Source organism: Oryctolagus cuniculus, chromosome 8 (assembly GCF_051225735.1).
Source record: "Oryctolagus cuniculus isolate XC-2025 breed Fujian yellow rabbit chromosome 8, ASM5122573v1, whole genome shotgun sequence".
NCBI classification, from domain to species: domain Eukaryota; kingdom Metazoa; phylum Chordata; class Mammalia; order Lagomorpha; family Leporidae; genus Oryctolagus; species Oryctolagus cuniculus.
This window is the reverse complement of record NC_142874.1, coordinates 18,074,869-18,095,148: the sequence shown is the minus strand read 5'-3', so window position 1 is coordinate 18,095,148 and position 20,280 is coordinate 18,074,869. Positions and strand designations below refer to the sequence as shown.

At 40.0% G+C, this 20,280-nt stretch overlaps 2 protein-coding genes across 2 annotated transcripts in view; one reads left to right on the top strand and one right to left on the bottom strand.

Annotated features, from left to right (window-relative positions):
* LOC108175429 (tolloid-like protein 1) overlaps positions 1-20,280 on the bottom strand; it is a 301,771-nt gene that overhangs the window by 20,439 nt on the left and 261,052 nt on the right. The window lies entirely within an intron of this gene.
* Positions 18,428-19,330, top strand: LOC138843587 (dnaJ homolog subfamily C member 24-like). Its single transcript, XM_070048212.2, has 2 exons — positions 18,428-18,611; positions 18,809-19,330. Exons 1-2 carry the CDS (start codon positions 18,503-18,505, stop codon positions 19,147-19,149), a joined length of 450 nt encoding a protein of 149 aa, XP_069904313.1. The 5' UTR covers positions 18,428-18,502; the 3' UTR covers positions 19,150-19,330.

Sequence of the window (20,280 nt, the reverse complement as noted above, 5' to 3'; positions counted from 1 at the left end):
CACATTTTTTCATCTTGTGTTCAGTGATCACTCACTCATTTATGACTGGTGTGGAAAATTCTTCACCCCCTTAGGTAACCCTGCCCATTTCCAGAAGGTTTCACCCGGGCTTCAAGCTTCAAATTTCCCCATTAGCCAGTGAGCCAAGCTACCATAACTGTACATCAATGACAACAGACATCGCAAGGCTGACAGAATCGCAAGCCAAAAGGTGAAAATCCACTACATCTGTAGCCCTGAATATATTAATATGTGGGCAAGGCCTTTTTGAAGCTTAAAGCAATGGCAGTATAATACAGGTTTACTTTAGAACTGATATTTATCTGTTCACATGACATATATATGTATATATATACACACAGAGATACAAATCAATTAATGAAATAATTAATATTAGCATTGACAGAAACTTACTTACTTGATCATGCAAGGGTTTCCTCTTGCACGTGTGATTCTTAGAACTGTTACAACCAAAGGCAGAAGTACAGCCTTTCACAACAGTCATATCGCCAGGAACTGCTGACCAAGAGCACATTATTCCAAAGCTGTACACCCAAAATGTACATCTCCCCGAAGCTCGTGTTTTTAAAATATAGTTAGCCTCTTCATCCTTTCTTACACTCAAAGTGTAAGAACACACATACATAATCAACATACGTAACCAAATGATGCTGAAGGTGTGTGGCGCCGCGTTAAGGTTAAGTAGTCACAGGACACGGGGAAGGAAGGAACAGTGAGGATAATCCTCCCATGTGAACTCATGCAATTCAGTGAAAATGCTGGAATAGCTTACCTGTCGTATATGTCAGGTCACTAACCACACCACACCACACCATACTTCCCAACCCTCAGCAACAAACAGATGGTCAGGCAACTGTACTAAAGAATATTATACAATCTCTAAAAAGAATTCTTTAAGATAGTAACATAAGGAAAAACCTCTGGAAAGACCCTGCCTAGTGGAATCTCTCTGAGACACAAAAGATGATGTTGGAGTGATTCCTTTGTTACATACAAACGTTTGGAGACCTGTGTTGTGGCACAGTGGGTTAAGCACTGTTTGCAACACCTGCATCCCAGATCAGAATACCAGCTTGAGTCTTGGTTGCTCCATTTCTATTCCAGCTTCCTGCTAATGTATCTGGGAAAGCAGTGGAAAAAGGCCTGGTTACTTGGGTCCCTGCCACCCTCATGGGAGACTCAGAAGAAGCTCCTCGCTCTTGGCTTCCATCCAGCCGGCTTCTGCCAACGCAGCCATTTGGGGAGTGAACCAGTAGATTGAAGATCATTCTCCCTCTTGTCTGTCCCTATCTTTCTGTGTCTCCCACTCTCTGTCACTCTGTCTTTCAAGTAAATAAAATAAATCTTAAAAAAATTTTAGACATAGTCTCTGAATAATTCTGATAATAGCACTAAGCACACTTTAGTATCATTAGTGGCAAATCACAAATTCCAAAATCTACTGTTTGCTATTACTAAAGGTAAAGGAAAGGACTAAAATGCAAGAATTTCTCTAAAAGTGAATGGCGATAGCTGATTATAATACACTATTTTGCATCTAAACATTGTATACATTTTGAACATCATTCATCATGCGGTTAAATTTAATCCTGTTTTATTTGAAAGTATACAGCATTGGCTGGCGCCGAAGCTCACTAGGCTAATCCCCCGGCTGCGGCACCAGTACTCCAGGTTCTAGTCCCGGTTGGGATGCCAGTTCTGTCCTGGCTGCTCCTCTTCCAGTCCAGCTCTCTGCTGTGGCCCGGGAGTGCAGTGGAGGATGGCCCAGGTGCTTGGGCCCTGCACTTGCATGGGAGACCAGGAGGAAGCACCTGGCTCCTGGCTTCAGATCAGCGCAGCGCCAGCTGTAGTGGCCACTGCGGGGTGAACCAATGGAAGGAAGACCTTTCTCTCTTTCTTTCTCTCACTGTCTAACTCTGCCTGTCAAAAAAAAAAAAAAGTATATAACATTGATTGAAAAGTAAGTCCCTGCATCTGCTGTCTTTCTCAAATTTCCTGGCTTTTATTTTTGAGCTGAAGATATTTTCTTTTCTCAAATATGACATTTTGAGGTAAACTGGAGAGGATCAGAGAAGAGCTTATATGATATGATTTGTGCGGAATTTCCCAGCCTTCAATCGTGTAATTTTTCTCCTCTGTCTCTAATCAAATCATTCACATTCCTCTGCCTTGGCTTTGTCCACCCCCTCACCTTGATTAATTCCTAGTTATTCTCGACATATTTTTTGAAATGTCATTCATCAAGGAAGTCTTCACCAGCTCCCTAGGAAAAGGCCAGGTTTCCTACTTATGTAACCCACCCCATTCTGAACAACCTCTTCCCATTGTTCACAAGTTGGAACATCATCTACTTGCTCTGCAGTGTTTCTGATTGCAATGGGTTGTTTCCACGTCATGCTTGCAGTTGTTATACATTTTCTCATTAATTCTGTCTATGTTTGCATGGTGGAACAAAGATTATGTAGCTCGGTGCGTGCAACCTCACGACACTTGACGTTTCTTGGAAAAGAACGCCTTTTGTCACTAGATAATGCCTGTTCTTTCTTTGTCTTGTTACTGGTAAATATCATTTATCTATTATCAAAATGATGTGTTGTTTTAGATCTTTGGTTTTAAAAAATTATCTAGATTTGTTTTCAACAAATATGTTTATACTTCTTCTGATCCCCACATGCTTGAACTCTTTGTCTTCCTATGTTCTGTTTTATCTACCAGGCATTTATTTCTCTCTTTTGCTACATGCTATTGAGTGGTAATATTCTCTTCATCCCACTCCTTTTAAATTTTTTAATTGACTAACGATTTGTATCTCTCAAGAATAAGTCTACTTATGTAAGATAGAAATAATTTGGTTTTAACAAAATCATTGTAACCTTACATAAAATAGAAATTTAAGCTGTCTGGGAAAAGAATGAGGCTATATGGTGTCGCAGCCTCAGGCCACCCTTATCTTGTTCTGTCATTCTTGGCAACTGGCTTAGTATTTATGGTCCATTAGGAACCCTTGAGTTCTGGTTATATACAATTGCCAAAGGATAAATGTGACATTTCAATATCATTCCATTTGGCCAGAGCTTAGTCATATGGCTACACTAGCTTCCAAGGAGAGTAAGAAATTTAAATTTTCATCTAGGAAGCCATGCACCCAGGGAAAAGTCTGAAGTTCTGGTTCTAGGGAAAACTGCATAGAAACAATCAACTGGGCAAAGTGCAGCCACGAAGCGCCAGATCATAGATGGTGCATTATCACTGACAATGGCACATTTTACAGACTGAGTTAATTCTTTATACAAAGAAAAGAGTATGCTTTCACCATCGATTCTCCCAACACTTCTGGATCTTAGCAGTCTTTAATTACTTACCAACTGCTACCTACAGATGGCAAATGCATTGTGCTTCTGACTTGTTAGGTTCAAAACATTAGGCATATGGATTCCATCTCTCTCTTCATATTTTTAGAGTCAAAATTCCCCAACATATTTGACCAATTTCAGTAATTTACCCAAATTCATCACTTTCCTTTGCATTTTACTCTACCCTTAGATTTTATTTTATTTTCTTTCCAAGTATACCTTTTAGTAGTTGTTTCAGAAGAGATCGGAGGGTGAAAAAATCTCTTCGTGGATCTGTAATTATTTCCCATGCTCTCAGATTATAATTTAAATGAGTGTTTAACTTTGGGTGGTAATTTGCTTCCCATTAATTTTAAAAAGAGGACTCTGTTTTCTTCTATATTTATGTCATGTAGAATGCTATAGGCAGCAAGCCACATCATCTTTCCCTCCCTCTGGCATGCTTGTGAATTTTAGCCTCTATATTTCCCCATTATTTTATGTTTAATAAATGTAAGAATGGATTTTTTAATCCTCTATTACACTTGTTGTACATATATTTTATGTGCTATTTTTAACATTCAGATATTATCAACTTTTTTTGCGGTTTCCATTCAGGTTCAACCTGCGGAACACATGTGACACACTCATTGAGTCATTCATCCCCTCAACTTGACATAGGTCCTTGTGTTTGGTTTCCTCTTGACCTCGCGGCCTGTCCCTTCTGTGCTCCAATATCACATCATTTCTTAGAGCTTATTTTTATTCTGTTTTACACATTCACTAAAATTCTTATTTTTTATTTTAGTGTGATTTAATAATGCTGTTTACCTAAGTATATAGAAAGAAACTAGGTAGGATGACAAAGAGAGACAGAGACATTGATTAATTTTTTGGTTCTCTGGTTAAATCCTTTTCATGTACACCCAATCTCATTTCATTTCTACTTAATTCTGATCACCTTTTTTGTTTTTAATGCATGTTATTCTTAATCTCTGAGCAATATGAACATTTTTACTCAGTTCAGATAACCATATTTTGTTCACATGGCCTGTGTTAAATTTATTTCTTGATAATTGGCTTTGTTTCTTGGCTGCAAGCACAGATTAATCTCACTGGTCTGCTATGACTGGTTGTTTATTTCAATGTATTGAGCGTTGGCCAACATAATGAAATGTATTAACAAAAAATGAGACAAGGATGCTCTTTAGAAATGCATCTGTGAGTTTTTGGTAGTGTATGTTATAGAAGCCCATCAGCTTTGTCTAACTGAAATAATTGGATTTATGATTTGTACCTAAATAGTTTAATAGTTTTGGTAGGGGCTAGCTCTTTTTTTTTTAAAGATGCAATTATTCATTTGAAAGGCAGAGTGACAGAGGGAGGAAGAAAGAGGGAGAGAAAAAAGGAGAGAGAGAGAGAGAAAATATGCAGGGAATTGAACCCAGGTACCCCAATGTGGGATACAGAATTTCTCACTGGCAGAGAAATCACTCAGCTATATGTTTACCCCATCATTTAATTATTGAAGAAGTACTCTACTCAAATAAAATAATTAAACTTTTAAAAAAGAAAAGGTGAGATGAATAGAATGAATGTATTTATTATGGCCTAAATATTCTGAATTAATTGTACAAGCTATTTTAATAAAGACATTTGCACATATTCTGAGAGGAAAAAGAATAAATCTGCTTGATATTATTTATCTCCACCCCCCCAAACACAAATATCCCTCTACTTTACTAAAACATTTTATTTCTTAATAACATTATTAGGTCATAAAAATCAGTTACTATGACCAAAGTATAAGAACACACAGAGTTTTAATACTGTAAGAGTAGTGAATGACTTGCTTATCAAAAAAAAAAAACATATCATTAAGTGAAAATAGCAGAAAAGAGCAAAAACATTTACTTTATAAAACTAAAATTAGTTTGGAGATTTTTAAAATTTATTTGTTTTCATTTGTTGACAGGCAGAGAGACAGACGGACAGAGCTCCCATCAACTGGTGCACTTCCTAAATGCCCACAGTAACAGGGCCTGAGCCAAGGGAAAGCCAGGAGTTGAGAACTCAACCCAGGCTCCCCTAAGGAAGCCAACTAGCCTTCACCACTGCCTGCCAGGATCTGGATCAGCTGGAGCTGCTCAGGGGCTGGAGCTTGTTCCAGGACCCACACGCTCTGAGATGGCACATCAGGGTCTTTACCAGCACTCTAACTAGTAGGCCAGATGTCTGCCCCCATCTGAAAATGTACACTCACCTCCAGTGGGTTAGAGAATGGAGAGACAAGGAGGACTGGGCCAGAAGCAGAGCGTTTTCCATAGGGACGGAGCGATCTCCCAGCAGCCTTTCCCCCTCCTTGTTGTAGCATCCTTCCTCCCCTTCGGGACGTTGCTCCTCGGGTCAGTGCCTCCACTCCAGGGATAGAAATGAAACCACCTTAGACATAAAGCGAGCATCTGACCTAAGTTCCACCAGTCAGATTCCGCTCAGGAGTTTGTAGCTGGACTGTGTATAGCACCAGCAACGTTAGCTATTCCTTTGATCTTGTGAAGTTTCTACAGTCATTTCCTTCCTGCTGAACTCTGCCAAGGGCTGGTTTTTCTGTGCATGCACTTAAAGACCACTTACTATATAAGGAGCAACTGCTGAACTATTTCAATAAATAAACAGAAAGTCTCAATAAAGAAGAGGAAGAAGCTGGGAAACACTGCAAATTCACTAGTCCAAGAAATCTAAATGGGACATGTTAAATGATGACAAGAGTTCAGAGCAGATTTTGGTTATGGGGGAGAAGCAGTCATATGAAGCCAAGCTAAAGTGTTCAAATTTGTACACATGATTTAATTAAGCAACATAAAGATTAGCAGATAATTATATCACTGTTCATTAACATGAGGATAGTGTCAGGACTCTAGAGGCATAAAATGGAGGCGGTGGTCCTGCTGAGTGCAGCAAACTGGGCGCAAATAATAGAAAAAAAAAAAAAAACACAAGAACGTGAAGGCTGCAGCTTGGAAGCTGCCTTGTTGTGGCAGATGATGACGTGTGGGACAGGAAGCTAACCAGCCCCACGCACAACACTACTGAATTTGGACATCTTCCCCAGGAACATGCCATGATAGACTTGAGCAATTCCTAAGATCCTCTCGTCCCCACAGATACAGTATGCTCAGTCAACCCTGAGACCTCGTCACCACAGTCACTGGAGTGCATATGTGCTAATGGCTGATACAGTCCAGCTTTGTAAGAATGAAAATGGAGGCCCGTGCTGCAGCACATCAGGTCAGGCAGCTGCCTGTGACACTGGCATCCCCTGCTGGAGGGAGGCTTCAGTCCTGGCTGCTTGGCTGCTCCGCTCCCTATGCAGCTTCCTGATACTGTGCCTGTGAAGGCAACAGAAGATGGCCCATATACTAGGGCCCCTGCCGCCCATATGAGACCTGGACGGAGACCCTTGTTTCTGGCTTCACCTTGGCTCAGGCCTTGTTGTCATGACCATTTAGAGATCTAGGGAGTGAACTAGTGAGTGCAGGATTCATTCTCTCTCTCTCTCTCTCTCTCTCTCTCTCTCTCTCTCTCTCAGTTGCTCTGCCTTTCAAATAAATAAACTAAAGCTTAAAATAGCAATAAGAATAGAATATTATCTACTAAGATACTTGCATACTGGTTATTTAAGTTTCATTAATTACCACAGAATAAAAAGGCCTTAAAAGAGCTTCACTTAAGTGAAATTTTGAAAAATAGTGCTGTATTTCTATGTAGTTTCTGGAAAACACACTTCAGAGCTCAACTGTCATTATCTCTTAAGATGCTAAAGAGGTAATGCAGACTATTTTATCATTCGGGGTTGCCTTGCATTCACCTTCTTTGGTTTCCTGTGAAACCTGCTATACCCAAACATGATTTCTTCAATTACAGCTAGTGATTTCATTTCTTAATTGTTCATGCGTAGCTGAGATACTCAGGCGGCCTTAATGTTTCTGGGGTTCAGCTTAGTTCAGAACTACTTGCAGCTTATGTTCTTAGTAATATCACGGTATCATGACATCATCATTATAATAAGCATCATTATTAATTTAGGAATTTAAATCAGAGTGTCATGAATTAATATAAGATGTTTAAAATGAAAAAGAATTGTCTACAACTACAGTAATTAACATTAAACATTCTGAAAGGCTAATATGCTTAAATAAGCACTCAAGTTAATATCCTGTGAAAACACAAAACAATTTATACTGTTTTCCAAAATTTGAAGTCAAGGAGTTACACTGCCCTAATGATGCACATTATTGGAAGTTGTCATTATTGTTCTGTTTTCCATGGACTAAGCACTATCCTCAAACCTTCATATGTGTTATTTAATCTTCACACCAGACCTATGAGTGAAGTGTTATTCCTCATTTGCAGATAGGAAACTAAAAGTTCAGTTGAGTGTGCAGAAACAAGCCTTGATAACAACAATCATAACTATGCTGAATGATCACTAAGCACATGCACATAGGTCCTCATACCCCACCCGTGGTGAGCCTGAGACTGATTCTCAGCACAGAAGTGCAATGGTCACCACACTCAGACATTACGGTGCTGAAATAATCATCTTTGTCTGTATTGCTTAGTGTTCAAAAATATGGATATAAATTTAGGGTGATGGGGGCAGATGTTTGGCTTAGCTGTTTGGATGCCACACAAGACACCCATATCTCATATTGGAGGCCTTGGGTCTGAGTCTCAGTTTAGCTCCCAATTCAAACTTGCACAAATGCAGACCCTGGGAGGCAGCAGGTGATCGCTCAGGTGGCTGGGTCCCTATCACACACATTCGAGACCTGGCCTGAACTCGGCTCCAGGTCCCGGCCTCAGCCCCAGACCTAAGTGTTGTGGGCATTCGAGGAATGAACCAGAGGATGTGTCTGATTCATTCATACTTTCCCTGTCTCTCTCCCTCCCTTCCTTCAATCTGTGTCTCACTACGTGTCCCTCAATATCTGTCTCTGACTTCTAAATAAATTCATAAAAATTTAAATGTATGGTAAATTGAAAGTTCCTATTATCAGTAAACTATCTTAATTCTCCATCTGAATTTCATAGATGAAGACTCTCCCACATAAAATTACAATAAATTCTTGGCTTTCTTCTGATAATTGTATGTTAAATCAATCAGCCGCCGGTGCCTCAGCTCACTACGCTAATCCTCCGCCTGCGGCGTCGGCACTCCAGGTTCCAGCCCAGGTTGGGGTGCCGGTTCTGTCCCAGTTGCTCCTCTTCCAGTCCAGCTCTCTGCTGTGGCCCGGGAAGGCAGTGAAGGATGGCCCAGGTGCTTGGGCCCTGTACCCGCGTGGGGGACCAGGAGGAAGTACCTGGCTCCTGGCTTCGGATCAGCACTGCGCGCCAGCCATAGAGGCCATTTAGGGGGTGAACCAATGGAAAAGGAAGACCTTTCTCTCTGTCTCTCTCTCTGTCTAACTCTGTCAAAAAAAATTAAATTAAATTTAAAAAATCAATCAGCTGCTTCATCCTATTAAATGTGTCCTACTAAACAACAAAATATTAAACTTATTATATACTACTGAACCTTATAATTACCTTTTATCCACCAGAAACTATATGCAATATAAAAATACACTGATGGAAATAGCCACTATGTACTTTCTGAACTAACTTACAGTGAGAGATAAGTTCCAAAAAGAATTCTGAATAATACTAGAACTAAAACTCTTGCAGATAATCAAAAACCCTCTGAATTCTCCTGAGTTATAGAAAGTTATGTACATGTAGCCAACCTAGGAATAGCAGCAAACTAATTTATTATGTATATATAATATTTGAAAATTTTCATGTATGAAGACATTACTTTTGAAACAGATAATCTACTTAGAAATTAAGCATGAAACGTAAGCCCATAAAGAAGAGCTTAATTTAAAAAAAGAAACTGCTTGATACTAAAGAAACTATCTGAGGCCAGGAAGTGGCATAACCGATAAGAGGTCAGCGCTGCATTGCTCAGGAGGACACACTGAATGTCTTCTCCTTAATGGAAAGATGGAGATAAGGTTTGAAAGCAGTCTGATGGGGACTTAGATACCTAACTGGATGCAGAGACGCAATATTCAACCTAACTTGGCAGCCTGGCGATGATTCCTTTTATCAGCTCAGGAGGGCTCACGTCATGTTCTGTGATTAAAACTATAGCTCTTCCATGTGCATTGTCAATACAAACTCTTCAAGAAAGAGGAAATATGGCCCCCAAGATCTGTATCTGCTTACAATGTCCATTTAATGTAAACAATAACCTAGCTAGAAAAATCTTTGCAGTTTAATATCTACTTTTAAGCCATGATAAATTAATAGGATGTTTTTAACTGATTGGCAATTATTTGATTTTCCAGATGGAACCAAAAGTCAGGTACTTGAATAAAAAGGTAATTCATCTCCACATAAATTTTTTAAATTTCAGCACTCTTCATATATTAAGCAAATATTTTGTCAACAAATATATTTATATTTGAGTATATTCTGAGCAATTCGCTTATTCCCAAATGAGCATCTACTCCCATTTATAAAATAGGGAGAATTGTTTTAATAATTAGCTTAAAAGCTATAGGCATACATTCAGTGTAGATCTGTAAAGAAAAACTAGGGGCAAGCATTTATCCCAGTGGTTAAGACATCAGTTAAAACACCGTGAACATGAAACCTCAGGGGGAAGCAGTTTCTGCGAGCTGGCACTGCACCCCCTCAAGAGGCCCCCTCCTGCTGGAACCCTCTCGACTGCTGTTCCCTACCTTGCCCATACTCAGCTTGAAGAAGCCAGAGTGGTCATCATCCCATACCCCTAACAGAAGTTAGGGTCCATTCTTCAGGGGGAGGAATGTGAGGAATCAGATGGGTTCATAGGCAGCCAGGGTTGGTCCTAGTGGAAACTGAGGGTGCAGACCTTTTAGCAAGGTCAAAAGTGCCTGCCCCACTCATTGAGAATTTCCAGTCTTTTGAGAATAGCAAGGGGGTGGTGATTCCACCCTTTTGAGCTCCCAGTTTACTGTAAAACAAATTAGGTATCCCACCCTCTGATGACTCTTGTTTTATTATGAGCAAGCCAGACAGGATAAAAAGCTACGATCAGGTCTTTTGATGGGTTTTGTCCTTGCCTTGTAACTGAATATCAAACTGAGAAGTGTTTTCTTCTTCCCCCAAATTGTGCTTAGAAACCCCAGTATCACTAGCCCCTTTGGGTTTTGTCTCTCTCAGAGCCCCCTCCAGGCCACTCTGGCTGGAAGTCTCTGACTTAAATCTTGCTTACAAAAAACAAAAACGAAAACACACCATGCCCACACTACATCCAATTCCCTGCTCTGGCTCCTGACTCCAGATTCTAACTAATGTAGAAGCAGTGGTGACAGTTCAAGTAATTTGGTTCCTGCCACCCATATGGGAGACTTGCATTGAATTTCTAGTTCCCAGTTTCAGCCAGCCAAGTAAGAGCCACTGCGGGCATTTAGGGATTGGGCCAGCAGATGGGAGCTCTAAGTCTGTCTGTCTCTTTCTTTCACTGCCACTAAAATAACAATTTATAAAAGGACAAAAATAGAGGCTGACATTGTGGTGCATCCCATATTACCACCAGTTTGAGTCCCAGTTGCTCCACTTCTGATCCACCTTCCTGCTAAGCACTTGGGATAAAAGCAGATGATGGTCTGAGTGCTAGGGTCCTGCCACCCACGTGGAGACCCTGACTTCAGCCTGGCCCAGCGGGCAGCTGTGGCCATTTGGGGATGGATTAGCAAATGGAAGATAACTCTCTATACCCACCCCCCTTCCTCTGTCATTCTACCTTTCAAACAAAATTATATATACATATACATATATATAATAAAATGGACAAAGATAAAAAGAGACAATAAAACTAGACTGGTGAGTAACTGTCCATTTTAATACTCAAGTTATTTCCAAATAGAAAGAGAATGAAAACAGAGTAAAATACAGAGGTAAAGGACAAATGATGTTAATTCTAGAGATCCTTAAAACCTCATAGATGTGACACAGCAGTGCTTTTTCTGTTGTTTCTGTTGATTCTTGGCTTTGCATTGTGCTTTCCATTATTTCTAAATAGTTCTCATGACGTCTAAGTGTGACCCCATATTCAGACAGAAGAGCAACATCTGACGATGTGGCAGCTTTAAGTATCACGATCAGCAGGTGAAATTAATTTCACCCAAAAGCACCTTTTGCAAGCCCCCCTCTGCTCTCTAACCCTGAAACCTAGTCTGCAATTTCCATAGCCCTAGGAGATGGGACCTCACTTTCTTTCCTTGCCAGAATCCTTTCAATGAGACTCCTCCTATGTTCCTGGCTCAGCAAATACACTGTCCTTTATTTAGTGAAAGTTTAATTCTCATCCGAAAGGTTAGATGTCTTATCTTTTTCTTTTTTTTTTTTAAAGATCTATTTATTTGGGCCGGCATCGCAGCTCAATAGGCTAATCCTCCGCCTGCAGCACCGGCACCCCGGGTTCTAGTCCTGGTCGGGGTGCCGGATTCTGTCCCAGTTGCTCCTCTTCCAGTCCAGCTCTCTGCTGTGTCCTGGGAGTGCAGTGGAGGGTGGCCCAAGTCCTTGGGTCCTGCACCTGCATCGGAGACCAGGAGAAGCACCTGGCTCCTGCCTTTGGATCAGCGTGATATGCTGGCCGCAGCGGCCATTTTGGGGGTGAACAACGGCAAAGGAAGACCTTTCTCTCTGTCTGTCTCTCACTGTCCACTCTGCCTGTCAAAAAAAAAAAAGATTTATTTGAAAAAAAAAAAATATATATATATATATATATAGAAAGAGAGAGAGAGAGAGAGAGAGAGAGACACTAGAAAGTCTTCCATCCACTGGTTCACTCACCAAATGGCCTTAACGAAGCCAGAGTCAGGAGCTTCACCCAGGTCTCCCAGGTGGGTGCAGGGGGGGCCCAAGCACTTGAGCCATCTTCTACTGCTCTCCCAGGCACATTAGCAGGGAGCTAGATTGGAAGGGGAGCAGCTGGGGCTCAAACCAGAGCCTAAATGGGATGCCGGCACTGCAGGCAGCAGCTTTACCTGCTATGCCTATCTTTCAATGCAATGGCCAGCTAAAACATGCTAACACACCACGAGTTCTGAAAAGACGGCTTTCCCCAGACTTCTGCAGCCTTAATAAACACCTCTTGTCTCTTCCTTGGAAGAATCAGGACCTTCACCACGTCATGAATTAATCCATTAAAGATAAAAGATTGCATTTGAGTTTCTATGGAATGCAGCTTCCTACAACATAATCCTTTGTTCCCTTTCCTATTTTAAAATTTTATAAAAGATCACTTAACACATCTTGATGTACTGGTCCTTTTGACAGAAGCTGACATTTTTAATAAGACAACTCAACTGTTTGAGTTTGCTCAACTATTTGAGTTTGGTTTAGTACGCATTTATTGTGTTTCAAAATGTACTTTCCTGAATATCTGTTGTCATGGGTACCCTAATCTGCTTTTCTTCTTTTTTCTAAATTAGACAAAGACACCCAAAGTTTGCAGGTTTCTTCTCCTTCATGTCTTCCTTGACCTTAATTCTTTATTTATATTGCTACTTTAGACTTGTGCCGAGTCAGTTTCAACTGAAAACACCTTTTCGTCCTATTGTAACCCAGGTGCAGAAGAAAATGCACAAAGCTACCTTAAAATATCCTTGCTGATACAGTTATTCTGGGTCATTTTAGAGTGCCATGTAGCAGACTCACAAATGAAAGGCTTCTGGAAAAGTGGCTAACACCTGAAAAATGTGGTGTCCTTTGAAACACAGAAGGAGGTACTCTTACATTTTAAATTTTATTTCTTTATTAGTATTTATTTGAAAAGGAAGAGCAAAGGACAGAAACACAGGGAGACTCAGAGATCTCCCATCAACTGCTTTGCTTCTCAACTGCCAAAACTGGGCCAGGCTGAAGTCAGGAGACTGCAACTCAACTTAGGTATCTGGTGTGAGTGTCAGGGACCCAAGACTTAAACCATCACCAGTAGTGTCCCAGGATGCACTTTAACATTAACTTGGAAGTGCAAATGGAGTCAGGGCTTGAACTCTGGCACTTTTAATTTTTTCCCTTTATTGTTATTAATTCTAAATTTACAAAACTGAAGTCATGAGATAGTATCACAATGAGCTCCTACATACCCATTTACTTTATTAACATCTCAGATTTGTCACAGTATATTAACCATACCCAGCTTTGTACCAAATGTCCATTCCCATATTTGGCTTTTTATCCTTTTCCACTAATTATAGTGAAAACAGACAGTTAATGGCTAAGCGAAGTCACATATTGTTGGAATTCTATACTTGAATGAAAATAAACATCACCTTCCATATCCATATTTATAATCATATTAAATGGATCAGAGATGGATTCGCTGTTATCCTGTTATACCAAAAACTTGTGAACATTCTGGGAGATCCACATTTCTCAAGTACTTTGTAAATTTAGTCTCAGAGATCACACTGAATATTTGTGTTTCCCTAGCTAAGATTTTGGATCTGGTTCTCAGCTTTATGAATACTTCCTGAAAGAGCTTAGCCAATATCAAGGATGACACAGCTTGAAAATTTAACTTTATACATCCTGCATTTCTTTCTTTTTTTTTTTTTACTGAACTTTTTTTTTAACTTTTATTTAATGAATATAAATTTCCAAAGTACGGCTTATGGATTACAATGGCTTCTCCCCCATAACGTCCCTCCCACCCGCAACCCTCCCCTTTCCCACTCCCTCTCCCCTTCCATTCACATGAGGATTCATTTTTGATTCTCTTTATATACAGAAGATCAGTTTAGCATACATTAAGTAAAGATTTCAACAGTTAGCTCCCACACAAACATAAAGTGAAAAATAATAGATGATTTTTTAAATGATGATGAAATCAGATCAGACCTATTGTCATGTTTAATCCCAGCGAGAGTCAAGTTGGGGATTAATAATTTCTTCTTCTTTTTTTTTTTTTTTACAGAAGATCAGTTTAGTATACATTAAGTAAAGATTTCAACAGTTTGCACCCCCATAGAAGCACAAAGCGAAATATACTGTTTGAGTACTCATTATAGCATTAAGTCTCAATGTACAGCACATTAAGGACAGAGATCCTACATGAGGAGTAAGTGCACAGTGACTCCTGTTGTTGACTTTACAAATTGACACTCCTGTTTATGGCATCAGTAATCTCCCTATGCACCAGTCATGAGTTTCCAAGGCTATGGAAGCCCCTTGAGTTCGCCGACTCTTATCTTGTTTAGATAAGGTCATAGTCAAAGTGGAGGCTCTCTCCTCCCTTCAGAGAAAGGTACATCCTTCTTTGAAGACCTGTTCTTTCCACTGGGATCTCACTCACAGAGATCTTTCATTTAGGTGTTTTTTTTTTTTTTTTTTTCCAGAGTGTCTTGGCTTTCCATGCCTGAAATACTCTCATGGGCTTTTCAGCCAGATCCGAATGCCTTAAGGACTGATTATGAGGCCAGAGTGCTGTTTAGGACATCCGCCATTCTATGAGCCTGCTGAGTATCTCGCTTCCCATGTTGGATCACTCTCCCCTTTATTTATTCTATCGGTTAGTATTAGCAGGTACTAGACTTGTTTATGTGCTCCCTTTGACTCTTAGTCCTTTCATTATGATCAATTGTGAACTGAAATTGATCACTTGGACTAGTGAGATGGCATTGGTACATGCCACCTTGATGGGATTAAATTGGAGTCCCCTGGTATGTTTCTAACTATACTGTTTGGGGCAAGTCATCTTGAGCATGTCCCAAATTGTACATCTTTTCCCTCTCTTATTCCCACTCTTATATTTAACAGGGATCACATTTCAGTTACACCCGTTCATGATGAAAACTCTAAGCAAACTATGTTTGGAGGGAACATTCCTCAATACAATCAAAGCAATCTACGAAAAACCCACAGCCAACATCCTATTGAATGGGGAAAAGCTGGAAGCATTTCCACTGAGATCTGGTACCAGACAGGGATGCCCACTCTCACCACTGCTATTCAATATAGTTCTGGAGGTTCTAGCCAGAGCTATTAGGCAAGAAAAAGAAATTAAAGGGATACAAATTGGGAAGGAAGAACTCAAACTATCCCTCTTTGCAGACGATATGATTCTTTACTTAGGGGACCCAAAGAACTCTACTAAGAGACTGTTGGAACTCATAGAAGATTTTGGCAAAGTAGCAGGGTATAAAATCAATGCACAAAAATCAACAGCCTTTGTATACACAGACAATGCCATGGCTGAGGAAGAACTTCCAAGATCAATCCCATTCACAATAGCTACAAAAACAATCAAATACCTTGGAATAAACTTAACCAAGGACGTTAAAGATCTCTACGATGAAAATTACAAAACCTTAAAGAAATAGAAGAGGATACCAAGAAATGGAAAAATCTTCCATGCTCATGGATTGGAAGAATCAATATCATCAAAATGTCCATTCTCCCAAAAGCAATTTATAGATTCAATGCGATACCAATCAAGATACCGAAGACCTTCTTCTCAGATCTGGAAAAAATGGTGCTGAAATTTATATGGAGGCACAAGAGACCTCGAAGAGCTAAAGCAATCTTGTACAACAAAAACAAAGCCAGAGGCATCACAATACCAGATTTCAGGACATACTACAGGGCAGTTGTAATCAAAACAGCATGGTACTGGTACAGAAACAGATGGATAGACCAATGGAACAGAATTGAAACACCAGAAATCAACCCAAACATCTACAGCCAACTTATATGTGATCAAGGATCTAAAACCAATTCCTGCAGCAAGGACAGTCTATTCAATAAATGGTGCTGGGAAAACTGGATTTCCATGTGCAGAAGCATGAAGCAAGACCCCTACCTTACACCTTACACAAAAATCCACTCAACATGGATTAAAGACCTAAATCTACAACCTGACACCATCAAGTTATTAGAGAACATGGGAGAAACCCTTCAAGATATTGGCACAGGCAAAGAATTTCTGGAAAAGACCCGGGAGGCACAGGCAGTCAAAGCCAAAATCAACTATTGGGATTGCATCAAATTGAGAAGTTTCTGTACTGCAAAAGAGACAGTCAGGAGAGTGAAGAGACAACCGACAGAATGGGAAAAAATATTTGCAAACTATGCAACAGAAAAAGGGTTAATAACCAGAATCTACAAAGAGATCAAGAAACTCCACAAAAACAAAACCAACAACCCACTTAAGAGATGGGCCAAGGACCTCAATAGACATTTTTCAAAAGAGGAAATCCAAATGGCCAACAGGCACATGAAAAATGTTCAAGATTACTAGCAATCAGAGAAATGCAAATCAAAACCACAATGAGGTTTCACCTCACCCCAGTTAGAAAGGCTCACATACACAAATCTAACAACAACAGATGCTGGCAAGGATGTGGGGGAAAAGGGACACTAACCCACTGTTGGTGGGAATGCAAACTGGTCAAGCCACTATGGAAGTCAGTTTGGAGATTCCTCAGAAACCTGAATGTAACCTACCATTCAATCCAGCCATCCCACTCCTTGGAATTTACCCAAAGGAAATTAAATTGGCAAACAAAAAAGCGGTCTGCACCCTAATGTTTATTGCAGCTCAATTCACAACAGCTAAGACCTGGAACCAACCTAAATGCCCATCAACGGTAGACTGGATAAAGAAATTATGGGATATGTACTCTTTAGAATACTATACAGCAGTAAAATCAATGAAATCCGGTCATTTGCAACAAAATGGAGGAATCTGGAACACATCATGCTGAGTGAAATAAGCCAGTCCCAAAGGGACAAATACCATATGTTCTCCCTGATCAGTGACAAGTGACTGAAGACCAAAAAGGAAACCTGTTGAAGTGAAATGGACACTATGAGAAATGGTGACTTGATCAGCCATAGCCCTGACTGTTGAAGAACAATGTAATACGTTATCCCTCTCAGTATTTTTTGTCTGTTCTACTTAATACTATTGGTTTAATTCTGTAATTAATACAGTTATGCTTAAGTGTTGAAATTTAACTGAAAAGTGATCCCTGTTAAATATAAGAGTGGAATAAGAGAGGGAAGAGATGTACAATTTGGGACATGCTCAAGCTGACTTGCCCCAAACGGTAGAGTTAGAAACATACCAGGGGATTCCAATTCAATCCCATCAAGGTGGCATGTACCAATGCCATCTCACTAGTCCAAGTGATCAATTTCAGTTCACAATTGATCATAATGAAAGGACTAAGAGTCAAAGGGAGCACATAAACAAGACTAGTGTCTGCTAATACTAACCGATAGAATAAAAAAGGGAGAGAACGATTGAACATGGGAAGCGGGATACACAGCAGACTCATAGAATGGCGGATGTCCTAAACAGCACTCTGGCCTCAGAATCAGCCCTAAATGCATTCGGATCTGGCTGAAGAGCCCATGAGAGTATTTCAGGCATGGAAAGCCAAGACACTTTGGCAAAAAAAAAAAAAAACAAAAACAAAAAACAAAAAACCGACCTAAATGAAAGATCTCTGTGAGTGAGATCCCAGTGGAAAGAACAGGTCTTCAAAGAAGGAGGTACCTTTCCCTGAAGGGAGGAAAGAACTTCCACATTGACTATGACCTTGTCTAAATATGATCAGAGTCGGTGAACTCAAAAGGCTTCCATAGCCTTGGAAACTCATGACTGGTGCATAGGGAGATTACTGAGGCCATAAACAGGAGTGTCAACTTGTAAATTCAACAACAGGAGTCACTGTGCACTTACTCCTCATGTAGGATCTCTGTCCTTAATGTGTTGTACATTGTGATTTACTGCTATAACGTGTACTCAAAGAGTATTTTTCACTTTGTGTTTCTATGTGGGTGCAAATTGTTGAAATCTTTACTTAATGTATACTAAACTGATCTTCTGTATATAAAGAAAATTGAAAATGAATCTTGATATGAATGGAAGGGGAGAGAGAGCGGGAGATGGGAGGGTTGCGGGTGGGATGGACGTCATTGGGTGGGGGGGAAGCCATTGTAATCCATAAGCTGTACTTTAAATTTATATTCGAGTCACCCAGAGAGAGCCGGTGGTGATGGGAAGTTTGCAGATCTGAGAAGGCTCCCTTCTGCTACAATGGAGGATGGCATTTGAACAGATACCAAAAAAGGATTGGTATAGCATTCTGGGGGCCGACCCCTCTGAGAATGTGTCAGACCTAAAACAGAAGTATCAGAAACTCATATTAAAGTGTACATCACAGGCTTCTCGCCCTAAAGAACACTAGATAGCATTTCATGCAGTCTGCTTGGGTGCATTTGAAGCAGGACAATTACCAAGAAAAAGCATACAAATGTGAAAAACATGACAATAAGTATCTCGTGGAACAGACACATTTGCAGTATGACAGCTGGAACATGAAGGCAAAGGTTGCCGTGTTCAACCTCAGCTGAGAAGTATCATCCAGATAAACAAAGTACAGATGTTCCAGCAGGAACGGTGGAGGAATGTTTACAGAAGTTCATCGAAGTTGATCAGGCGTGGAAAATCCTCGGGAATGAAGAGACAAAAAAAGAGTATGACCTGCAGCGGCATGAAGATGACCTAAGAAATGTGGGACCAGTAGATGCCCAAGTATATCTTGAAGAAATGTCTTGGAATGAAGACGATCATTCTTTTTCTTGGAGTTGCCGATGTGGTGGAAAATACATTATTTCCAAAGAGGAAGCTGAACAAGCTAACCTGATTTCTTGTGATACATGTTCACTAATTATAGAACTCCTTCATTAGAGCTAAAATTGTTTACCATTTGGAATTCTTTAATTGTATATTCTGAAACGATGAGAGGCTATTTGAGCTTGGTTCATTCAAGGAAATGGATTCTTTTGTTGTCAGACCTATTATTTGCAAAGACAATATAAGACTGTCAAGAAAAGGGCAACTTAGATAAATAAAAAAATTAACTTACTAATTTGTATGTATTTATAATTTATATATACAGGTTGTCACAGACAGGACTGAATTATATTTTATGAATTCCTAAAAAAAAAAAAATTATATTCATTAAATAAAAGTTAAAAAAAGATCAGTTTAGTTGAGACAAAAAAAAGAGAGGCCAGCAAAGTGGTGTAGCTGATAAAGCCACCACCTGCAGTGCTGGCATCCTTTGTGTGCACCAGTTCGAGTACCAGTTACTCCACTTCCAATCTAGCTCTCTACTATGGCTTGCAAAAGCAGCACAGTATGGCCCAAGTCCTTGGGCCCCTGCACCCACGTGGGAGACCTAGAAGAAGTTCCTGGCTCCTGGCTTCGGATCATTGCAGCTCCAGCCGTTGCAGCCATCTGGGGAGTGAACCAGCCAATGGAAGATCTCCCCCAACACACATCGCCGCCTCTGCCTCTGCCTCTGCCTCTCTGTAACTGCCTTTCAAGCAAATAAATAAATCTTTAAAAAATTATTAAAAGAGACAAAGGAGACTATGTAATTATTAAATGAACAATTTAGCAGGACTGTGACTATTATAAATGTATATACACCTAATTACAGGGCACCTGGCTATTTGAAAGAAATGTTAATTGATTTAAAGGGAGATATAGACTCAAACACTATGGTAAAGGGGGACTTCAATACCCCACTTTCAGCAATGGACAGATTAAACAGACAGAAAATCAATAAGGAAACAAAAGAATTAATTGACACCATAGGCCAAACAGACTTAGCAGATATTTACAGAGCCTTCTATCCTACAGCCACAGAATATACATTTTTCTCAACAGTGCATGGAACTTTCTTTAGGGTTGACCACATGCTAAGTGATCAATAGACCACATAAAACAAATCTCAGCAAATTAAATGAAAAAAATCATACCATGCATCTTCTTGGACCATAATGCAATGAAGCTGGAAATCAGCAACTCAGG